This window comes from Lutra lutra, chromosome 12 (assembly GCF_902655055.1).
Source record: "Lutra lutra chromosome 12, mLutLut1.2, whole genome shotgun sequence".
NCBI classification, from domain to species: Eukaryota; Metazoa; Chordata; class Mammalia; order Carnivora; family Mustelidae; genus Lutra; species Lutra lutra.
Window position 1 is genome coordinate 132,087 of NC_062289.1, and position 20,069 is coordinate 152,155.

Below are 20,069 nucleotides of genomic sequence, written 5' to 3' on the forward strand. Positions count from 1 at the left end.
ACAGGCTTCCCAGTGGGCAGGGAGCCCAGTGCAGGGCTTGAACCCAGGACCCCGGGATCTTGACTTGAGCCGAAGGTAGATCCTTAAGGACTGAGCCACCCGGGTGCCCCTCCCAACAGAAATTTGTAAGAGAGCAAAGCTCAGGAGTGAACGCCGTCTTCTATCCGTGGTGAGCACGTGGGAAGATGTGCCAGCGAGAGTATAAAGTGGGTGCTCCCGGTGGGCGCCTGACCGAGGACACCTGGAGTCCACCTGCGGAGGACGGCGTGGACAGGGTGTGGCTAACACAACAGAAAGGGGTGAGGGGGGGGGTGTTGGACACTGAGAACCGAACAAGCAGATGCAACGGGGTTCACGCTGAGCCCTGGGTTAGACAAACCAAGCGTAAGACAGATGTCTGGAGGAAACTGGAGATACGAATATGGACTGGGTGTTAGATAAGATGGACGAACATTTAATGGACAGAGAAAGATGAAAGTAACTGAAAAGGCAGTAAAAACGCATAATTGATACAAGCTCACTGTGGAGACCACGCACACACACACACACACGCGCACACACACGTACACACATGCACACACACGTGCACGCACACAAGAAGCTGCTGAACAAGATGTTAATCTCTGAATGGCAGGAACATGGCTTTTTAAATTTTATTTTTTTTTTTTTAAAGATTTTATTTATTTATTTGACAGAAATCACAAGTAGGCAGAGAGGCAGGCAGAGAGAGAGGAGGAAGCAGGCTCCCTGCTGAGCAGAGAGCCCGATGTGGGGCTTGAACCCAGGACCTGGGATCATTACCTGAGCCGAAGGCAGCGGCTTAACCCACTGAGCCACCCAGGCGCCCCTTAAATTTTATTTTCTAAAGAAATGACTACCTGTGTTTTCTTTCACAGTTTATATTGCTGTTTAAAGGTTCGTAATACAGAAAGGCATTAGTTAAGCCAGATAACAACACAACGACTGCCTTCAAGTATACCTACGCTAATACGCTGCTTACCAAGTCAATTCAGAACCAGAGAAAAGTACAATCATGAGGATTTAATTTGCAAATAACATATCCTGAGGGTTGTAACACATGTAGAAACAGTGCATGGTAACAGTAACACAAAGGCCGGAATGGGAAACAAAAGCCTAGTATTGTAAGGTCTTCTTTTTTTTTTAACTTTTATTTATTTTTTAAGTAATCTCTACACCCCACATTAGGCCCAAACTCATAACCCCAAGATCAAGTCACACGCTCCACCAACAGAGCCAGCCGGGCGCCCCTTGTAAGGGTCTTATACGTGAAGCAGTATATTAGGCAAACAAAAGCCAAAAATGGGGTTAAAAAGGAATCATAAAAAATATTCAATATTTTTATGTAGTTTTTAAGTAGAGAAAGAATAAAAAAGAAAAAGAGAAAAGACAAGTAAAAACAAACAGCAAGATGGGAGATTTAAACCCAACCATATCAATAGCCATTAATTACTATTAAGTAGCAGGGGCTGGAAACTCCTAAAGCAAAGGCCAGAAAAGAAATATTTAGGGCTTTGCCAGCCGTTCAGGCTCTCACACAACTCAAAGCCACCAGCATGCATAAAAGCAGCCATAAACACTAACAAGCATGGCTACATTCCAAGAAAGTTTATTTACAAAACAGACAGCAAGCCAGGTTTGGCCACAACCATAGTCTGCCTGCCCCTGGTCTAAATATTCAAATTAAGAGGCACAGGCTGGCGGACTGGGCAAACAAAGACAAGGTCCAATCACATGCTGCTGACAAGACTCTCACTTGAAATATAAAGTCACAGACAGGTGAACGGTAAAAAGACAGAGATGTGTCATGCTATCGCTAATCAAAAGAAAGCTGGAGGAACTACATTACCACCTCACAAAGCAGATTTCAGGGGTAAAAAAGAATATTAACATGGACAGAAATTCACCTCCTAATGGCAACAGGGTCAATTCATTAGCAGAACAAAACAATCCAAACATGTATGCACTTTGAAAGAGAAAGTACGGGGAGCCTGGGTGGCTCAGTGGGTTAAGCCTCTGCCTTCCGCTCAGGTCATGATCCCAGGGTCCTGGGATCGAGCCCCACATCGGGCTCTCTGCTCAGCGGGGAGCCTGCTTCCTCCTCTCTCTCTGCCTGCCTCTCTGCCTACTTGTGATCTGTCTGTCAAATAAATAAATAAAATCTTTAAAAAAAAAAAGAAAGAAAGAAAGAGAAAGTACACGAGGCAAAAACTGAACTGAAAAGAGAAACAGTCAAATTTAAATTTACAGTCGGAGACGTCAACACACCCTCTTCTCCCAGTGAGTGGCAGAGCGCGCACAAGAATCAGGAAGGACAGAAAGGACCAAACACAATCAACCAACCCGACCCAACACCCACAGACTCTCCACCCAGAAGAGCAAATACACAGGAAATATTCACGAAGATTGAGCTTACGCAGAGTCATAAAATAAGTCTCAATAAATGTACAAGGACTAAATGCAGTCTCTAACTAAAGCAAAATTAAAAAGAAATCTGTAACAAAAGTGATCTAGAAAATTCCCAAATCCTAGAAATGAAACAACATACTTCCAATCACCGGATCAAAGAAGAAATCAGGAGCAAAATCAGACAGCATTTCAAAACTGAATGAAAGTGGAAACACGGGAAATAAAATTTGTGGGACACTTCTAAAGCAAAGCATAAGGGAAATTTATAGCATTAAGTACAGAGAAAACGAAGAGCTAAAAAACAAGATCACTACAGCTCCTACCGAAAAGGAAATAATATGAACTTTATGCCAATAAATACTGCAACTTAAGTTGAAATGGTTAAATTCCTCAAAAAACAAACTACCAAAGTCCCCCCAAAATTAGGTAACATGATAGCCGATGTCTAGTGAAGAAACTGAATTCACTCTTAAAATCTTCCCACAAAGGAAGACACGTGGGTGGCTCAGTCAGTTAAGTGTCTGACTCTCTATTTCCGCTCAGGTCAAGATCTCAGGGTCATGAGATCGAGTCCCCGCATGGGACTCCATGCTCAGCGGGGAATCTGCTTGAGACTCACTCGCTCTCTCACTCTGCCCCTCCCCCACCTCCTACCCCAGCCTTGCTCATGCTCTCTCTACATATATAAAACATAAAACTAAAAAACAAAAGCAAACCCTTCCCACAAAGCAAACAAGAAACATTATCGGGGCGCCTGGGTGGTCCAGCCATTTAAGTGTCTGCCTTCGGCTCAGGTAGTGATCCCAGGGTCCTGGGATCGAGCCCCGCATCAGGCTCCCTGCTCAGCGGGAAGCCTGCTTCTCCCTCTGCTGCTGCTCCACTTGCTTATATTCTGTCAAATAAGTAAATAAAATCTTAAAAAAAAAAAAAAAGAACACTATCAATTTACAAAATTCCATAAAATAAAGAGGAAGAAACAACTCCCAGTTCATTCCATGAGGCCAGAATTACCCTGACACCAAACCCAGACGAAGATATTACAAAAAATTAAAACTTCAGACTACATCACTCAAGAATATAGATGCGAAGATCCCTGATGGAAATTTTACAAATCAATCCAACATATAAAAAGAACCAAGTAGCATTTCTCCCAGAGACAGACTGGTTTAAGAGTTTATTTTTTAAAAAAGAAAATCAAACCACATTATTCACTGTATTAGACTTAAAAAAGAAAATTTCCTGATACAGAAAAATCACTTTAACAAAATTCAACATCTAGTCATAATTTTTGCTCTCAGCAAGGTAGGAATAAGGGACTTGCTCAATCTGAAAAAGTGACCTGCAGAGAACACACGGCCGGCAATCACACCGTATGACATAATGAACATTCTGCTACTGTAATACAGCTTTCTTCAAAAAAATCTTTTTAAGATTCTATTTATTTATTTGACAGAGAGAGAGCACAAGCAGGCGGAGAGGCAGGCAGAGGGAGAGGGAGAAGCAGGCTCCCCGCTGAGCAGAGAGCCTGAAGTGGGACTCGATCCCAGGACCCTGAGATCATGACCTGAGCCGAAGGCAGACGCTTAACCCACTGAGCCACCCAGGCACCCTGTTATTTCAAATTTTTTTAGAAAACCAATTCCAGGGGCGCCTGAGTGGCTCAGCAGGTGAGCCTCTGCCTTCGGCTCGGATCGTGATCTCGGGGTCCTCGGATCGAGCCCCGCATCGGGCTCCCTGCTCGGCGGGGGGCCTGCTTCCCTTCCTCTCTCTCTGTCTGCCTCTCTGCCTACCTATGATCTCTGTCTGTCAAATAAATAAATAAAATTTAAAAAAAAAAAAAAAAGAAAAGAAAAGAAAACCAATTCCACAAATGGTAAGGGTACAACTGAAACCCTTACACAGTACTGACAGGAGTGCAGAATCATACATCAGCCATTTCCTATAAAACTAAACAGATGTTCACAAAAATACTTTTATAAGGAGAAACTTATTCATAATAACCAAAAACTGGGAACAGCCAAGGTGTCCACCATCAGAAGAAAGGACCAATAAACTAATCCATCCATGTAACAGAATACTGTAACCACAGAGAATAATCTTCCACAGGAGCACATATAACTCCACTGACATAAAACTGTAAAACAGGCAAATCTAATTTATAGTACAAAATTTCAGAACAGTGGTAGCCAGTGGGGTGGCGACAAGGACTGACAAAACAGGGCTTGAGGAAAACTTTCCAAAGCAATGGAACAGTCCTAGATCTTTTCTTTTTTAAGATTTTATTTATTTATTTACTTGATAGAGAGTGAGAGAACACAAGCAGGAGGGAGAACGAGAAGCAGACTCCCCGCCGAGCAGGGAGCCCAATGTGGGGCTCGATCCCAGGACTCTGGGATCACGACCCACGACAAAGGCAGACGCTCAACCCAATGAGCCACCCAGGTGCCTCAGAACTGTCCTGTATCTCTACGGGAGACTTGTATTACTGGAGGACACGCACATCAAAAATCATCACTTGAAGAAAACTTAAGTGCATTTCACAGCATATAAATGTCTTTCCCCCAGGTCACCTGGGTGGCTCAGTGGGTTAAGCCTCTGCCTCCTGCTCGGGTCATGATCTCAGGGTCCCGGGATCGAGCCCCGCGTCAGGCTCTCTGCTCAGCAGGGAGCCTGCGTTCCCCGCCCCCCGCCTGCCTCTCTGCCTACTTGTGATCTCTCTCTCTGTGTCAAATAAATACATACATACATACATACATACATACATACATACATACATACAATCTTTTTTAAAAAGTCAAGAGGCTCCGCCAGAAGGGCACAGCAAACGATCCTGAGGGTTAGGGCTGCTGCGTGGTCAGCGACTCTGTCCCCGGAGGCAGGGGCACCGGTCCCCCGGCACAGGCCGCCTTTCCCAGCGGTTCCCCTACAAAGGAGCAGCGGTCCCAGGTCACAGCCGCAAGGAGTCCGACAGAACTACCCGTCAGAGATCCTTGGGGAGGAACAGCCACGGGCGGAGACAGTCAGCCCCCAGAGTGGTCTCTGCGACCACTGCTAGCCCTGCTCACAGAAGGGACGTGCCTGAGGCCACCGGCACTGCGGTGATGAACAGAGAGGAGGAAGGTGTGGAAGTTACCACCAGGCTTCGCGAGGAAAACTCTGGAATTCCTGCACTGCGGACTGGCATCGTCCCCGGCCAACAAGCCGACACAGAAGGCACGACCGACCCGCAGAAAGATGCTGGACGCAGACCTCACTATAAACTGGTTTTAGGTTCTGGCGATACCTTAGACTACTTCAATGGTTATGAAGATTTAAAAAATAAGAAAGTCAGATTTGCTGGGCATGCTAAACAGAGGCTACAAGAACTTTCTCTTCAACTTTTACAATATTCCTGGTTTCATGGGACAATGACGGACAAACCTGGTAACCACGACCCTGAGACGCTGGAAGCAACCGCAGCAAATGCAAAAGGCTTGGTGGGGCTGTCGGAGAGAGGGTTTGGGAGGACCTGGAAGAAATTTACTGGTAACCACGCAGATCATTTCATTCACCCCATCTATGATCCTGACGTGGCTCCTTACACAGGCTAACCTACTAATCCAAGTTAGAAGAATTTAACAAAGTTAGGAAAAATGTTGCTGGTTTTTCACCAAACCCAATGACTCTTCTTGGCCTCGTTATTCAAAGTACAGGCTGAGGTCACCAAATTGGATTTGAGGCTGAAGACTTCAAAAGAAGAGAAGAACCTTGGTATGTTCATAGTTAAAAACAGGAAAGACTGAGTTAAAGCAACAGACAATTCAGAGCCGCTGAAACCATCAAGACGTCATCGCAGATGCGAGGGAACCTGACGCAAGGACCGCACGTGGGAGCTCCGGAGGTACCCGGAACAGCACGGTCTTCCGCAGCAGACACAGCAGTGGCGCATCCCTTCACTTCCTGTAAGTGGCCGTGACATCAGCAACGTGGGCATGTCTTCAGGACAAGAAACTAAGCCTGTCGCAGCAGTTGTAAGAACCGGGGAAAAGCAGCTACCAGATGGAGAAAGATGGACTCCTAAGTTACATAAAGAAGAATCAAAACTGACGAGAGCTGGCACTCAACAGCAGAAAATGTGGGGTAAGGTTAAGTTTTCTTCTCTCCCTCTCAGCGAGATTTAAGAGACTTCAATATACAGCGGAATGAAAGCTCAGACGACCTTCCCAGACAACAGGGCTCTTCTGTGGTGAGTTTCAGGCAGGAAACTCAAGTCTACCTCCTCTTAATCTCACTACACACTTGGAACCTGGTGATTCTTCCGGGACAGTTCTGCTGTGAATAGTCTCATTGGCTTCCCCTGTCTTCATCTGTGCAGCCATCCCCGCTACCCACGGCGCAGTACACTACTGATCTTAAAAAGTGATAACTGTTGGGACGCCTGGGTGGCTCAGTTGGTTGGACGACTGCCTTCGGCTCAGGTCATGATCCTGGGAGTCCCGGGATCGAGTCCCGCATCGGGAATCCCAGCTCCATGGGGAGTCTGCTTCTCTCTCTGACCTTCTCCTCGCTCATGCGCTCTCTCACTGTCTCTCTCTCAAATAAATAAATAAAATCTTTAAAAAAAAAAAAAAAAGTGATAACTGTCTTTAAGAAACTAAAGTGCGCGCCTGGGTGGCTCAGTCATTAAGTGTCTGCCTTTGGCTCAGGTCAGGATCCCAGGCTCCTGGAATCAAGGCCCGATTCGGACTCCCTGCTCTCTGGGAAGCCTGCTTCTCCTTCTACCTCTCCCCACCCCCCTGCTTGTGATCCCTCTCTTACTATGTCTCTGCCACTCACTCACTGTCAAATAAATAAAAAAAGAAACCTGTTTAATGTTTGCAATTGGGAAAAAAAGAAAAATAAGTGAAATAAGCCACACACACAAAAAATTCCACTTACATGAAACATCTACAGTAGGCAAATCCATAGAGCTAGGGTAGATTACAGGTTACCAAGGGCTGGGGTAGAGAGGATAGAGAGTTACTGTCTCATGCTTAGAGGTGATGAAATGCTGGAAACACATGGACCCTTAAACAACACAGGTCTGAACTGCATAGGTCCACTTAAACACAGATTTTTTTTTCTCAGAAAAAAAATTACTATAAATGCATTTTCTCTTATTGTTCTTTCTCTTATGATTTCTGAACATTTTCTTTTCTCTAGCTTACTTTAAGAACACCGTATATAGGGCACCTGGGTGGCTCAGTGGGTTGAGCCCCTGCCTTCGGCTCGGGTCATGATCCCAGGTCCCGGGTTCGAGCCCCGCGTCGGGCTCTCTGCTCAGTGGGGAGCCTGCTTCCTCCTGTCTCTCTGCCTGCCTCTCTGCCTACTTGTGATCTCTCTCTGTCAAATAAATAAATAAAATCTTAAAAAAAAAAAAAAAGAACACAGTATATAATACATATACTTTTGCTGACCATTGATGCTGTCAGTAGGATTCTGCACAACAGTAGACTATTAGTAGCTAAGTTTGGGGGGAGTCAAAAGTTATACCCAGATTTGACTGTGCAACCCACCACGATATTCAGGGTCAACTGTAAATAGAGCAGACAGTTGCAAAACAGTGTCAATATTATTACTGCTAATGAACTGTGTACTTAAAAATGGGAAAGATGACAAATTCTTTATTATATATATTTTATCAAAATAAAAAATATCTTTCAATATGCTTGGAACATTTAAGAGAAAAAAGAGGGCAAAATATTTCATTATGTACTTTATATTGACTGCATACTGAAATATTTTTAATATATGAGGTTAAATGAACTAAATTATTAAATATTTTTAAAACTCTGGGGGCGCCTGGCTGGCTCAGTCGGTTTAGCATCTGCCTTTGGCTACGCTCGTGATCCCTGGGGTGTGGGTTCAGGGGTCCGCTTATCCCTCTCCCTCTGCCCCTCCCCCACTCGCTGGTCCTCTCTCTCAAACCAGCTCTCTCCCATACGCACGCACATCCGCACACACCCTCTCAAATAAATAAAATCTTAATAAAAACAGCCTGAGAAGGTCTTAGAAAACACCAGTGAGGGCTTCTCCAGGGGCACCGGACTAGTGAAGCCACATAGAGCCCTGGGCTCAGAAAGGCCAGTGCTGGGATTTAACGCTCCGTTGTCACCATATTGAAATTGTTAATAATTTTAAGTTTGAATTTGTATTTTATAAAAGTAGTCTGATAGGACAGTGGGCCACAGGTCAGGAGCCTGGAGCTTCAGCTCACACATGGTCCTACCTCCAGTGTTCCTGGGAAAGATTCTGCCCCGGCTCTCCATCTCCCATTCACCCCAACCTCTCTCTCCCCGCCCTCATCCTGAAACCACTCCCTCACCCTGCACTACTTGCCACAGTAACCAAGCTGTCACATTCCATCACCACCTCCACTGGAAGCCTAGCACAGACTGAGGGAGAGAAGAGGTCAAGGTGGGGACCTCGAACCCTGCCCAGATCCAGGTACCACGAGCACCCAGCAGGTACCACGAGCACCCCAGCACAGAGGTGCTGTCCCTTGGGACTCCCCACATGCTGTGGGTTGGGATGGGACAACAGGCCTGTGGGCCAGCCCAGGTCCACATTTTCACTGTGCACAGTGCCGTACAAATTACATAGCCAGCCCCTACTTTAACTGATCAAATGTTAGCTTTCAAAAAAATCAAGAGACTCTAATGAGTAAGCAGGGTTTGCATCTACTTTTAGAAAAGAAGATAAGGTTCTTAGAAGAGTCTGTCTCCCAAAAGTTCAATTTTTTCTCAGACAGGCTTTCAACAAGAACTCTATAGCTAAAATTTGAGGTCTTAACTCTGAGGACAAATAGAGTCCTGGACACTCTGGAAATTGGAGAAGGCAGAGTGACACCTCACTGAAATCTGACGCGCTGGGTAAGGAAGTGGAAAGGACCACGGACAGACGTCCCCTCAGCTCCTTCAGTCTGCAGGGAAGACTCTGGAGACCTCGGGTTTCCAGTAAATTCCCTTTTGCTTACGTTGGTCTAGTGTCAGTTTCTGTTGCTTGAAGCCAAGAAATTCTAAGTGCTATGGGGGATTAAGAATAAATGCATCTGACGTGGGAAAGAATTCAGTGAAAAGACAAAACAAGGCTAACAGAGTATCTCAGTTTAATCTCCCACTTAAAAAAATCTAGAAAAACATACAACAATGTTAACAATGGGTATTTTGGGTAACGGCTTACAAATGAGTCTTCTTGTATCTATGTTTCTGCATATATTTTCTAAACTGAACTTCACCGTTGCTTGAATTTTAAACAATTTTATAAAATACAGAACTATAGATTTTAAAAAACAAAACTTTTCCCCCAAAAGAATCAGTAACATTTAACCCAATAATTAAACTAACTTAATAGTTGTAAACCATTCAAATCTCTCAATTTTCCGTTGAGAAGTATGTACGTATCTGTGTCAGCACAGTCAAAGTAAATAAATCTTGAACAAATTCAGATGAATAGACACATTCTTAGGCTGACTAAGGAAGCGGAAGTTAGTGAGGAATATTGTTCTATACAGCGTCAAAAATGAAGGCTACCAGGATGAAAACTTTCAGTTATTACTAATGTTTTATCTAAGAATAAAACAAAACGAATTTTGGAACAGAATTCCATTTAAAAAGTCAATTCACCTTCAAGGAGATGAAAGAAAGAGAGATGACAACGGAAGGCCATGGCTGATCCTAGACTGGGTCCCTCCCAGACAGAGAGGAGTGCTATAAATGATCAGACGAGATAAAAATACCAGCTCACTTCAGCTGATAACCATTCTGAGGTAATGTAAGAGACCATCCTTAGTCTTCGAAAACACACACTAGAAGTATCACACACACACACAAAGTGAGAAAATGTTACAGCAAACAGAATAAAATAAGAATGACTGGTTGATCTTGTTAAAGGGTAATGTGGTCCTGAAATCACTCAGCCTGGTGTGATGAGGGTTAACCAACTGGGTTGTGGTTTTAAATTCCATGTTCCTGGAATACCCTTTCTAATTCTTTCTACTGGGCAAACCTACCCATTCTTTAAAAACAAACAAAACACGGTTCAAATCTCATCTCCGCAAAGGCTACTCTAGGGGTGCCTGGGTGGCTCTGATGGTTGGGCGTCTGCCTTCAGCCCAGGTCATGATCTCTAGGTCCTGAGATCGAACCCCACGTTGTCTCAATCCCACTGCTGGGGGGGGTGTCCCCAGTTCAGAGGGGAGTCTGCTTCTCCGCCTCCCTCTGCCTCTCCCCCTGCTTGAGCTCTGTCTCTGTATCTCTCTCAAATGTATAAATTTTTTTTAAAAACCTTAAAAAAAAAAAAAAAGGCTACTCTAGCTTCCCCAGCTAGAAGTGATCTTTCCCCATTTCTCACTATTATTCAGTTTGTCTCTCAGCTCCTGCTAAACTGTCATCTCTCTAACAGGGGAGAGGATCCTAGTACCCTAACTCTCTATATTCCTTCAATGTAATAAGGACACAGGCCCAAAGATTAACGGATTTGTCTAAGAGCACATAATTAGCTAAGAGCCAAGATTAAGATAAAAGGCATCTCTTTATCTTCCCCGTCCCCCATGGCCCACGGACACTCTCAGTCCGTCTACTGAAGGCAGCAGCACTACACCTTCAGTGCTCATTTTTGGAGCATGCACCACACGGCGGGCATCACTGCAGGGGTTCCCATATATTACCACTTGAAATACCCTGTACCTATATATACACTTGGGTTCTTGGCTTATTTATATGCATTCTCTACAAATACTACTTAAATACATGTACTTACTGTAAGAAAATGATTTATAAGAAAGTTGTAAGAAATGATTTATTTATAAGGTCATTCAGCCGACCAAATATGTATTTCTCAGATAAATCTGGTCTTCATTCACAGTTTCTGGAAATGCTTCAAAACCATAAAGGTGGGGCACCTGGGTGGCTCAGTGGTTAAGCCTCTGCCTTCAGCTCAGGTCATGATCTCAGGGTCCTGGGATCGAGTCCCACATCGGGCTCTCTGCTCTGCAGGGAGCCTGCTTCCTCCTCTCTCTCTCTCTGCTTGCCTGTCTGCCCACTTGTGATCTCTCTCTGTCAGATAAATAAAATCTTTAAAAAAAAAAAAAACAAAAAAAAACCATAAAGGTGCGGTGAAGGTCTTGTTATTCATGACGGTGACTTGCAGATCCCACCCAAGAGCACAAGTGGTTCCCAGGAGGACCAATCATGTGATGACAGGGCTGGAACCTTCAGGCCTACCCCAAGTCCTGGGGAGGTGAGGGGGACTGCAGGCTGGATCAGTGAATGACTTAATCAACCTTGACTATGTAAGGAAAGCTCCATAAGAATTTTATTCCCCACTTTGGAGAACTCCCACACATGGGAAGCCAGAACACCTCTTGTCGTGTGAGAACTGGGTCCAGGAACTTTCCAAGAGTTAGCTATTACTAATGGACTATGTCTATACCCACCAGCCCAATCTTACCTCCAAATAACTACCTTGCTTTCATTCTCATGCATCAACTATGACTTCTCAGCAGAGATGCAATGAACTCTGCGGCTCTTTTGCTTCAAGACTGTTCCTGAGCAGGAGTGCCTGCCAAGAGCTTCCACTCTGGGATCTCCCCACCCTTTTATTTGCAAAGACTTTCAGTAATAGTCTGTTATTAAAAGTACTGCTCTACTTGGGTTTCTACTTTTGTTCATTCATTCAAAACTTACCTGTTAAAAAATATGTATTTTTTAATACAAATATTAAAATATTGATATACATATATATTACATATCTATGTGCCAGACCACAGCTCTGATCATAGGTAATACAGTGGATTAACAAAACAAAGAGGTCCTTGTCTTCTTACATTCGGGGGGGGGGGGGCAGGGGGCGGTTTGGAGACAAAATAAATAATGTCAGGTACTATGAGAGCTTTGAAGCAAAACAGAGTAGTTAAGTCAACAGAGAACAGAGAAGGCAGCATTGCAGAAGAAGAGCTCTCTGAGGTGGCGGTGTCTGAACAGAGAATCACCAGGGTCCTTCAGCAAGAACTTGGTACTTGTCTACTTGAGCACAAACATCAATCCTGGCCATTAATGAGGACCGTGGTAATTACTAGTCTTTCAGTATTAGACCACCTTTTTATAAATAAAATCAATCTGGATCAAAGTCTGATATTTGAAAATTAAGAAACTGAACCCTTCCCAGGCCAATACTACGAACTGAATTGTTCACGAGTCTAAAAATATTTCAAAGCAGACGTGGTCCTAAACACGTACAGGATCACCAATGGCTTAAAAAACGCACACCCAGCCTCACTCAACAATTTCTGTCTCTACTATAGATGCCAGCCACATACCCTCAAGTTCTAAGAAGGGAAAAAAATTATGAGAACACAACTTATCAGAGTGAGTGAGTGTGACCTTAAATTTAAACCTTTGTTAAAGCGGCATATGTTAAGTTCACAAGTCACGCTACATGTGCACCCCCACTGGGCAATCACTCCCAACAACCAGGGGTCACGTTAGGGTCCTCTTTTGCCAAAATAACCAATAATACGACACATTCCCTTTGAAGATCAAAAACAAATATATTTGACAACTAAGAACTCTAAAAAGACCCACGCAAAAGTAACTTTAAAAATTTGAACAGCTTCAAATAGCTCACTTTAAGTCAGAAAGACATAAAGAACTAATTATGCTCTCATGCAGTCATTTGAAATATTAGCAATTTCCACCTCGAGGAGCGCTCCCAGTTCGGATCTCACCTCCATAAAGCCAACCCTGCGTCTCCAGTGTCACTGTCTTCTCTTCATCTCACACATGCATTCTTACCTTCAGCAACTCCTTGCAGCTGTCAAGCCCGATATCCACAAGAATGCCTTTCACCTTTTTTCGTACCTTCCTGATGTTGTCAAGATTTTCCACAGGAATCTGAAACATTTTTGAATTTTTTCCTGAAAAAAAAAAAAAAAGAAAACAGAAAAACTTGCATTAGTGTACACTGACATCTAAATATTTAGCTGAGCAGGTAAAACACCAAGAACAGAGTAATTTTCAGGGCACCTAGGTGGCACAGTCAGTTGGGCGTCTGACTTCGTTCCGGCTCAGGTCATGATCTTGGGGCCAGGAGATCAAGTCCATCACACTCCACACTGCACATAGGGTCTGCTTGAGACTCTCTCTCCCTCTTCCTCTGCCCCTCCCAACCTCCCACTCGCCCTCAAATAAATAAATCTTTAAAAAAAAATAAATAAAAAGAGAGAGAGAGAGAACAGAGTAATTTCCAGCAAATTATGCTAGGACAACTATATATCAACATGCCAAAGAATGAAGTTAGACTCTTTCCATCACACACAAAAAATAACTCAAAATGGATCATACACCTCTCTACGTAAGAGCTTAAACTTTTAATCTCTTAAAAGGAAACAGGCATAAATCTTCATGACCTTGGATTTGGCAATGGACCCTTAGATAAGACACCAAAAATCACTAACAACTAAAGAAAAAGAGAACTGGAGTTCACCAAAATAAAACTTATTATTTTTAGTTATTTGAGAGAGAGTGCAGAGAAAGCGAGAGCGCACACACTCGAGCAGGGGGAGCAGCAGAAGGAGAGGGAGAAGCAGGAGCCAGATGCGGGGCTCAATCCCAGGACCCCGGGGATTGTGACCTGAGTTGAAGGCAGACCCTTAACCAACTGAGCCACCCAGGCACCTCCAATAAAATACTTTTATGCTTCAAAGGAAATCACCAAAAAAGCAAAAAGAGAACCCACAAAATGGGAGGAAACATGTGCAAATCACATTTTTAATAAGGAACTAATACCCAGAATATATAAAGAAAAGAACTCTTGTAACTCAATAATTAAAAGACAACCCAACAAGACAAATAACCCAACTTAAGCAAATTCCCGCAACCCAAACATGGGACAATTCGGGCATCAAATAAATGATAGTAATAGATTACAACCTGTGGCACTGAATTTTCCAAGCACAATGCCACAGTACCTCTCATCCCACATGCTCTTTTATAAAAGAACAGAATAAGTACGTGATTTCCAAGCACCTCCCTAAAAATTACTTAATAATAACCAAAGGAAAGGGGAGCCTGGGTGGCTCAGTCAGTCAAGCACCCAACTCATGATCTGGGCTCTTGTTATGATCTCCAGGTGATGAGATTGAGCCTAGTATCACGCTCCACACTGGGCACCACTGTCCAGAACAGACAAATTTACAAAGACAGAAAGTAGAATACTAGTTGCCTAGGGCTGTGGAGGAATGAAGGGGATGGCTAAGGGGAACAGGATTTCTTTTTGAAACAATCATAATGTTCTAAAAGTCAACGGTGGTGATGTTTGCACAACTCTGTGAATATACTAAACACCAGTAAACCATATACTTTAAATGGGTGAATTGTATGGTATGTAAATTACATCTCCAAAAAGTTGTTTTTAAAATATCTAAAAAGGCATAAAATTAAACTAAACCCTATGGTACTTGACCAGAATAGGAGGTACAGGTGTGACCTGTTTTTAATACATACATATACAAAAAACACAGTTGTAAGTGTGCGTGTATATATTCCACAGCTTTGTTCACTAAGAGAGTCCAGAAGCACTTACACCACACTGGGCACCGAGTCTGCTTCAGATTCTCTTTCCCTCTCCTTCTGTCCCTCCCCACCCACCCTCTAAATAAATAAATAAATAAATAAATAATGGAAGGAAAAAGTAATTCACAGAAGTCTCAAAGACTTCTTAGCCCAAATTAATAGACACTCTACAAAACAACTAGCCTCTACTATTCAAGGGTCCAGACCAGACAAGGTAGCACTATTCATGACAGCCAAACGTGGCAACAATGCAAATGTCCTTCAAACGGTAAATGGGTAGACAAGCACAGTAAACCCACAGAAACGAACGCTACTTGGCACCTAGAACGAGGTAGTGATGCACGCCACAACATGAATGAACCTCAAACCATTATGCTCTGCCAAAGAAACCAGGTGCAGAAGCTGTCACACTGACTCCATGTATGTGAGATGCTCAGGAGAGACAAGTCTACAGACACAGAGGCTAGGTTAGCAGTTGGCTGGGAGTGGAAACGGGATTTTTGGAGTGTGCCAGAAATGTTCTATCATTAGACTGTGGTGATGGCTACACAACTCTACAAGAATTACACACTTTTAAAAAAAGATCATGGAAGGAAAACTAAGGAACTATTTCCCACTCGAAGAGACTAAAATAAATCAAACGTGAAATTTTAAGTTCGCTCTTTCTCCAGAAGTGTTACTGGAGCACTGGCAAAACTTCAGTGGGACCTGAGGATTTGATGATAATAAGGTATTGATTTCCTGATTCTGATAACTGCACGCTGGATATGTGGGTGAACGCTCTTACCGTTGGAAACAGACAATATTTAGGGTAATGTGGCATCTTGTTTGGCAAGTTACTTTCAGATGTTTCAGGGGGAAAGTTCTTCCCATTATACTTGCAATTTCTATGAATCTGCAACTATTTCAAAGTTTTTTAACGTGTAAGCTATCAAAGCTACAAATCAAATCAAAGCTACAGTCAAATCAGATTAAAGAACACCAGGTTAAAATAACAAATGCCAACCTTTTATTATCAGAATGATAACTTTTAAAGATTGATCATCACTGGCAGTGAAACTAAGTAGAAAAATCATGATTTCTACATGCGTAGAGGGTAATTTAGCCGTATCTCCCCAGATTTTAAATGACCATATCTGTGAGTCAGCAATTCCATTTCTGCAGCCCTCTTGTGACCCCCTCCTCCCCCAGCATATACCTGGTGCCCCTCCCAGTTTATGCTTCTTGCATGGCACGTGTTCCAATGATCTATTTATGTATCTAGTTCTCCTATTAGACTTAACCCTTTTAGGGTAGGAATCATGTTGTCTTTGCACGTCTGGGACCTATCACAGAGTGTAATATACAGCAAGTGTTCACAACAAGGGAACAAAAGAGATAAAATAAAACAGGGTAGGAATCATAAGACATGCAGAAAGTGATGGGGCACCTGGGTGGCTCAGTCATTAAGCCTCTGCCTTCGGCTCAGGTCATGATCCCAGCGTCCTGGGATCAAGCCCATCAGGCTCTCTGCTCGGCGAGAAGCCTGGTTTCTCCCTCTCCCACTCGCCCTGCTTGTGTTTCCTCTCTCGCTGTGTCTCTCTCTGTCAAATAAATATTTTTTTAAAAAGTGCTGAAAGGTTCAAAAAGGCTATGGGATCATTAGAGTTGGAGCCCCAAACAGTCTAGGCAAACAGATCAGCATCAAAAAATTACTGAGGTAAAGGAAAAGTCTCCCTATATTTGGCCAAAAGTAAGTAAAACCAAAAAGGTATACTGGAATCAAATGGGTGGGACTGGGGGGAGGAAGGGTTAACAGGCGAGAGAGAGGAATTCCCAGTGGGTACAAAGGAAACAAAAATTTCTGGGAAGCTCATTTGGAATGAGTTTTCCAAATCTCATGATCTATGTCAAAAGTAGATCTTGGGTTCAGTAAAGGAGAGACTGAGGGATCATTCAGCATGTCGTAACTGAAGAGTATTACATCTAGTAAATAAAGTAAAAAATTAATAAAAGTACTAAAAGTGAAATGCACCAAACTGGGTTCCAGCCTTCAAAAGCCCCACCTAGGGGCCCTGGGTGGCTCAGTCGGTTGGGCCTCTGACTCTTAATCTCAGCTCAGGTCTTGACACAGGGTCACGAGTTCAAGCCCCAAAGCCTCACCTAACAGAGGAGCTGTCAGGAACCTCATGAGGGTGTTCCTAAAAACGACACACAAGGTCCCCTTCAGGCCCACACTGGCTTCTCCGGCCGAGGAAGCCTCGGTAAAAATTACTGTTGGATGCTTTCCACTCAACTCTATCAGACGTGCTTTCATCTCCTCCTTACGGCCCCGTGACCCCCTCTGCGCTCTGGGTTCTTCTTTCCCCAGGGTGGCCGTTACACAGAACCGTCCAAGGTCACGACCATCACCCTCCTGCCTCCGCACCAAGGGGCTGCATCCGCGGCTTGCAGAGTACAACGGCGGTACAGGGTGAGCCGCGCTCTGGGGACCGCGACCTGAGCGGCCGGGCACGCGGGGACTGGGGCACGCGCAAGGCAGCAGTCCGGGCGGGCTGCCGGTCGAGGCCGGCTCCCGGGGGCTGATGCGGGCTGGCCGGCCCTCCGGAGGACACAGACGGGAGCCGTCCGGGGTGGCGCAAGGGCAAACGGCCCGGAGTTACTTGTCCAGGGCTTGGGGCAGGCCGAGGAAAGGTCAGTCTTCTTTCCTGAAGCCGGAGAACCGGAACGTCCTGGTCTCGGGCGTGAGCACGCGCACGTCCTCGCCACGGTTACTGCGGCCCCGCACGCGCGGGTGCAGGCGAGCCTGCGGCGCTCGGACACAGCAGACCGACGGGCCGCCCTCGTCTACCAGCCTCGGTTCACAGCCCGTCACAGGGCGCCCGCGCGTGGCTCACGCGGACCCTCCGAAAACGCCGCTCCGACGCGCGAGGGCGACTCCCAGGGACCGCGCCATGCACGGACGCCGCACTCTGGAAAGGCCCGCACGGCGAGGGCTCGGGTGGGAGCCACAGCTCCGGGCTCCCGCGAAATCTAAGCCGCCCCAGGGGCTCCCGCGCGCCAACGCCGCGTCCCGCTCTCGGCAGGAAAGGGTCTGGGACGGCCCTTCCTGGGGTCTCGTCCGAGCCGCGCACCCTCGGGCAGGTCACAGTCCGGCCGCGGGGGCCGAGCGCGCGTGCAGAGCGGCCCGGCGGTGCCGGAAGAGCGCTGCGACTCCGAATCGGGGAACGCCCCGACCCAGGCCGGAGTTCAGCAGCTGAAGAACACCCAGTGCTCGCGGCGTCGACGCGCGTCCCGGACCTTCACCAAGCCACGCGCCTCGGGCCTGTCGCGTGCGGCAGCGGCGCGGACACGCGTGACAGGCAGCGCGGAGGGGCCGCCCGCACAAACGCGCGCCGCAAACCTGGGTACGAGGCGCCCCCGGGATCTCACGCAGCTCCTGCCCCAAGTCCGCCCTCGCCGCCGGGAGCCGGCCAACCGCTGACCCGACGCAGCTCTGGGTCACACAGCCCCACAGGTGCCCGGGGTCCCGTCCGGCCCCCGGGGCGGCACCGCGTCCCCTTCTGCGCGCGGGAAGACCACCGGCCCCAACCCAACGACCCGCGTCGGTCCGCCGGGCCGCTCCGGGCGGAGACGCGAGCATCTCCGACCTCCGACCCGGGAGGACCGGCGCTTCCACAGCCGGACGCGCGGCGGGCCCCGAGGCGCAGCCCCGCCGACTGCAGCCCCGCCACCGCCCCCGGCGCCCCCGGACGCCGCCGCCCCCCGTGCCCCCGCGCGCTCGCTGACAGCGCGCCGATCGCGCCCCGAGAAAGCCCTCAGACGGCCGCCGGGTGAGGGGCGCGCCCCGCCGACCCGCAGCTCCCGCCGCTGACGGTCCAGAAACGACCGCGAGCGGAGGCGCCACCAACAGCCGCGTCAGGGGCGGCCGGCGGCGCCCGGCGAGAAGTCAGCGGGCGTCGGCGTGTGCACACCCCCGGGGCCCGCGCGCGCCGCCCTGCCCCGGCCCGAGCCCCACCGCAGCCCCGGCCCGAGCCCAGCGCCCGGCGTCGGCGGCCACTCCCGGGGGCTCCCCGCACAGGCTCTGGGGGCCCGGCTGCGGGGAGACGCGCCCGGGGGCCGCCCTGGCCATCGCCCGCTCTGCGCCCCGCCGCCTCTCTCCGCGCGACCCGCCCCCCGCCCCGGCGACCACCCCCGACGCCCACGTGATGCGGACGGTGACGGGCGACTGCCGGGCCGCCAACCCCGCGCCCGGAGAGCTTCTCGGGCTTCTTGAAGCGGCCGCGGGCCGCGGGCTGTGGGAGGGGCGGGGCGGGGCAGCCGTCGGGACTCCGCGGGCCTGGGCCGGGCAGGGCCGGGGGCGTCGCCGCGGGACTGGGCCGGGGTCGTACCTACCGCTGGGCGCCCGGAGCGCCGCCGCCGCGTCCCCCGCCGCCTCTCGCCGCGCCGCTGCGGCCCGCCGGGGCCCCGCGCCTGCGCCCACCTCCGCCCCGCTCGGCGGGACCCCCGCCTCGGCGCGCGCCCACCCGCGCGCGACCCCGTCCCCTCCTCCCAGCACCGCCAGAAAGAGAAAATGGCGCTCGATTTGCCTCCGGAAGTGACGCGCGCCTTCATTTGCATGCCAGTACAGCCAGCCAATGAGGGGAGAGGGTGCATGGGCCCCCCCCCCCGGCACTGCCCCACAGGACCCTTGGGGCCCCCGTCTGAAGCTGGACTGGAGACTCTGGAGTGGGAGTGGGGGTCCCCTGTTGTAGACCCCGCCCCTAACCCCCTTCCTGCCACAGTGGGCTGGGCTGCCAGCCTCTCCCTTGCATCCCTGCAAACTCTCGAGAGAGTTTGGGTAGGTGGTGACGTCATTGGAAGGGGCGGGGCAAGGGTGTCGTTCACCACGTGACAAATCACGTGGGCTCACCAGCGCTTTGACTTCATTTGCATGGCATGGGGGTGGAGCTAGTGGCCGTGGCAGGAAAGGGTGGCCCCGCCCACATCTTAGAGCCAATAGGAAGGCGGCTGCGAGGAGAACCCCGCGCTGCCATTGGAGAACGCAACTTGGGTCCGGGAGGTTGGACAAGT

At 47.8% G+C, this 20,069-nt stretch overlaps 2 protein-coding genes and 1 pseudogene across 5 annotated transcripts in view; 2 read left to right on the forward strand and 1 right to left on the reverse strand.

The window, feature by feature from the left end:
* ADNP2 (ADNP homeobox 2) overlaps positions 1-19,458 on the reverse strand; it is a 28,466-nt gene extending 9,008 nt beyond the window's left edge. Inside the window, exons 1-2 of one of the 4 annotated variants that reach the window (XM_047697260.1) lie at positions 19,392-19,458; positions 13,239-13,360 (exon numbers count right to left, since the gene is read on the reverse strand). In XM_047697260.1, coding sequence (XP_047553216.1) covers positions 13,239-13,346 — 108 coding nt within the window. In that variant the 5' untranslated portion in view covers positions 13,347-13,360; positions 19,392-19,458. Of the gene's footprint in view, positions 1-13,238; positions 13,361-17,159; positions 17,749-19,387 lie in introns of those variants that run through there. The other 3 variants (XM_047697263.1, XM_047697262.1, XM_047697259.1) reach the window with 3 other exon arrangements.
* Positions 186-6,513, forward strand: LOC125081953 (CCA tRNA nucleotidyltransferase 1, mitochondrial-like; annotated as a pseudogene).
* LOC125082396 (collagen alpha-1(III) chain-like) lies at positions 17,582-18,833 on the forward strand. Its single transcript, XM_047697963.1, has 3 exons — positions 17,582-17,690; positions 17,746-18,144; positions 18,175-18,833. Exons 1-3 carry the CDS (start codon positions 17,582-17,584, stop codon positions 18,831-18,833), a joined length of 1,167 nt encoding a protein of 388 aa, XP_047553919.1.
* Positions 19,459-20,069: the final 611 nt, after the last annotated feature.

What these genes read in the sequence shown, in the direction of transcription:
- LOC125082396 (XM_047697963.1), top strand. Translation starts at nt 17,582, where the DNA reads ATGCGGGCTGGCCGGCCCTCCGGAGGACACAGACGGGAGCCGTCCGGG. An exon ending in TTGGGGCAGGCCGAGGAAAG is followed by an intron (nt 17,691 to 17,745) that starts GTCAGTCTTCTT and finishes CTCGGGCGTGAG; the next exon opens with CACGCGCACGTCCTCGCCAC. An exon ending in GCGCACCCTCGGGCAGGTCA is followed by an intron (nt 18,145 to 18,174) that starts CAGTCCGGCCGC and finishes CGAGCGCGCGTG; the next exon opens with CAGAGCGGCCCGGCGGTGCC.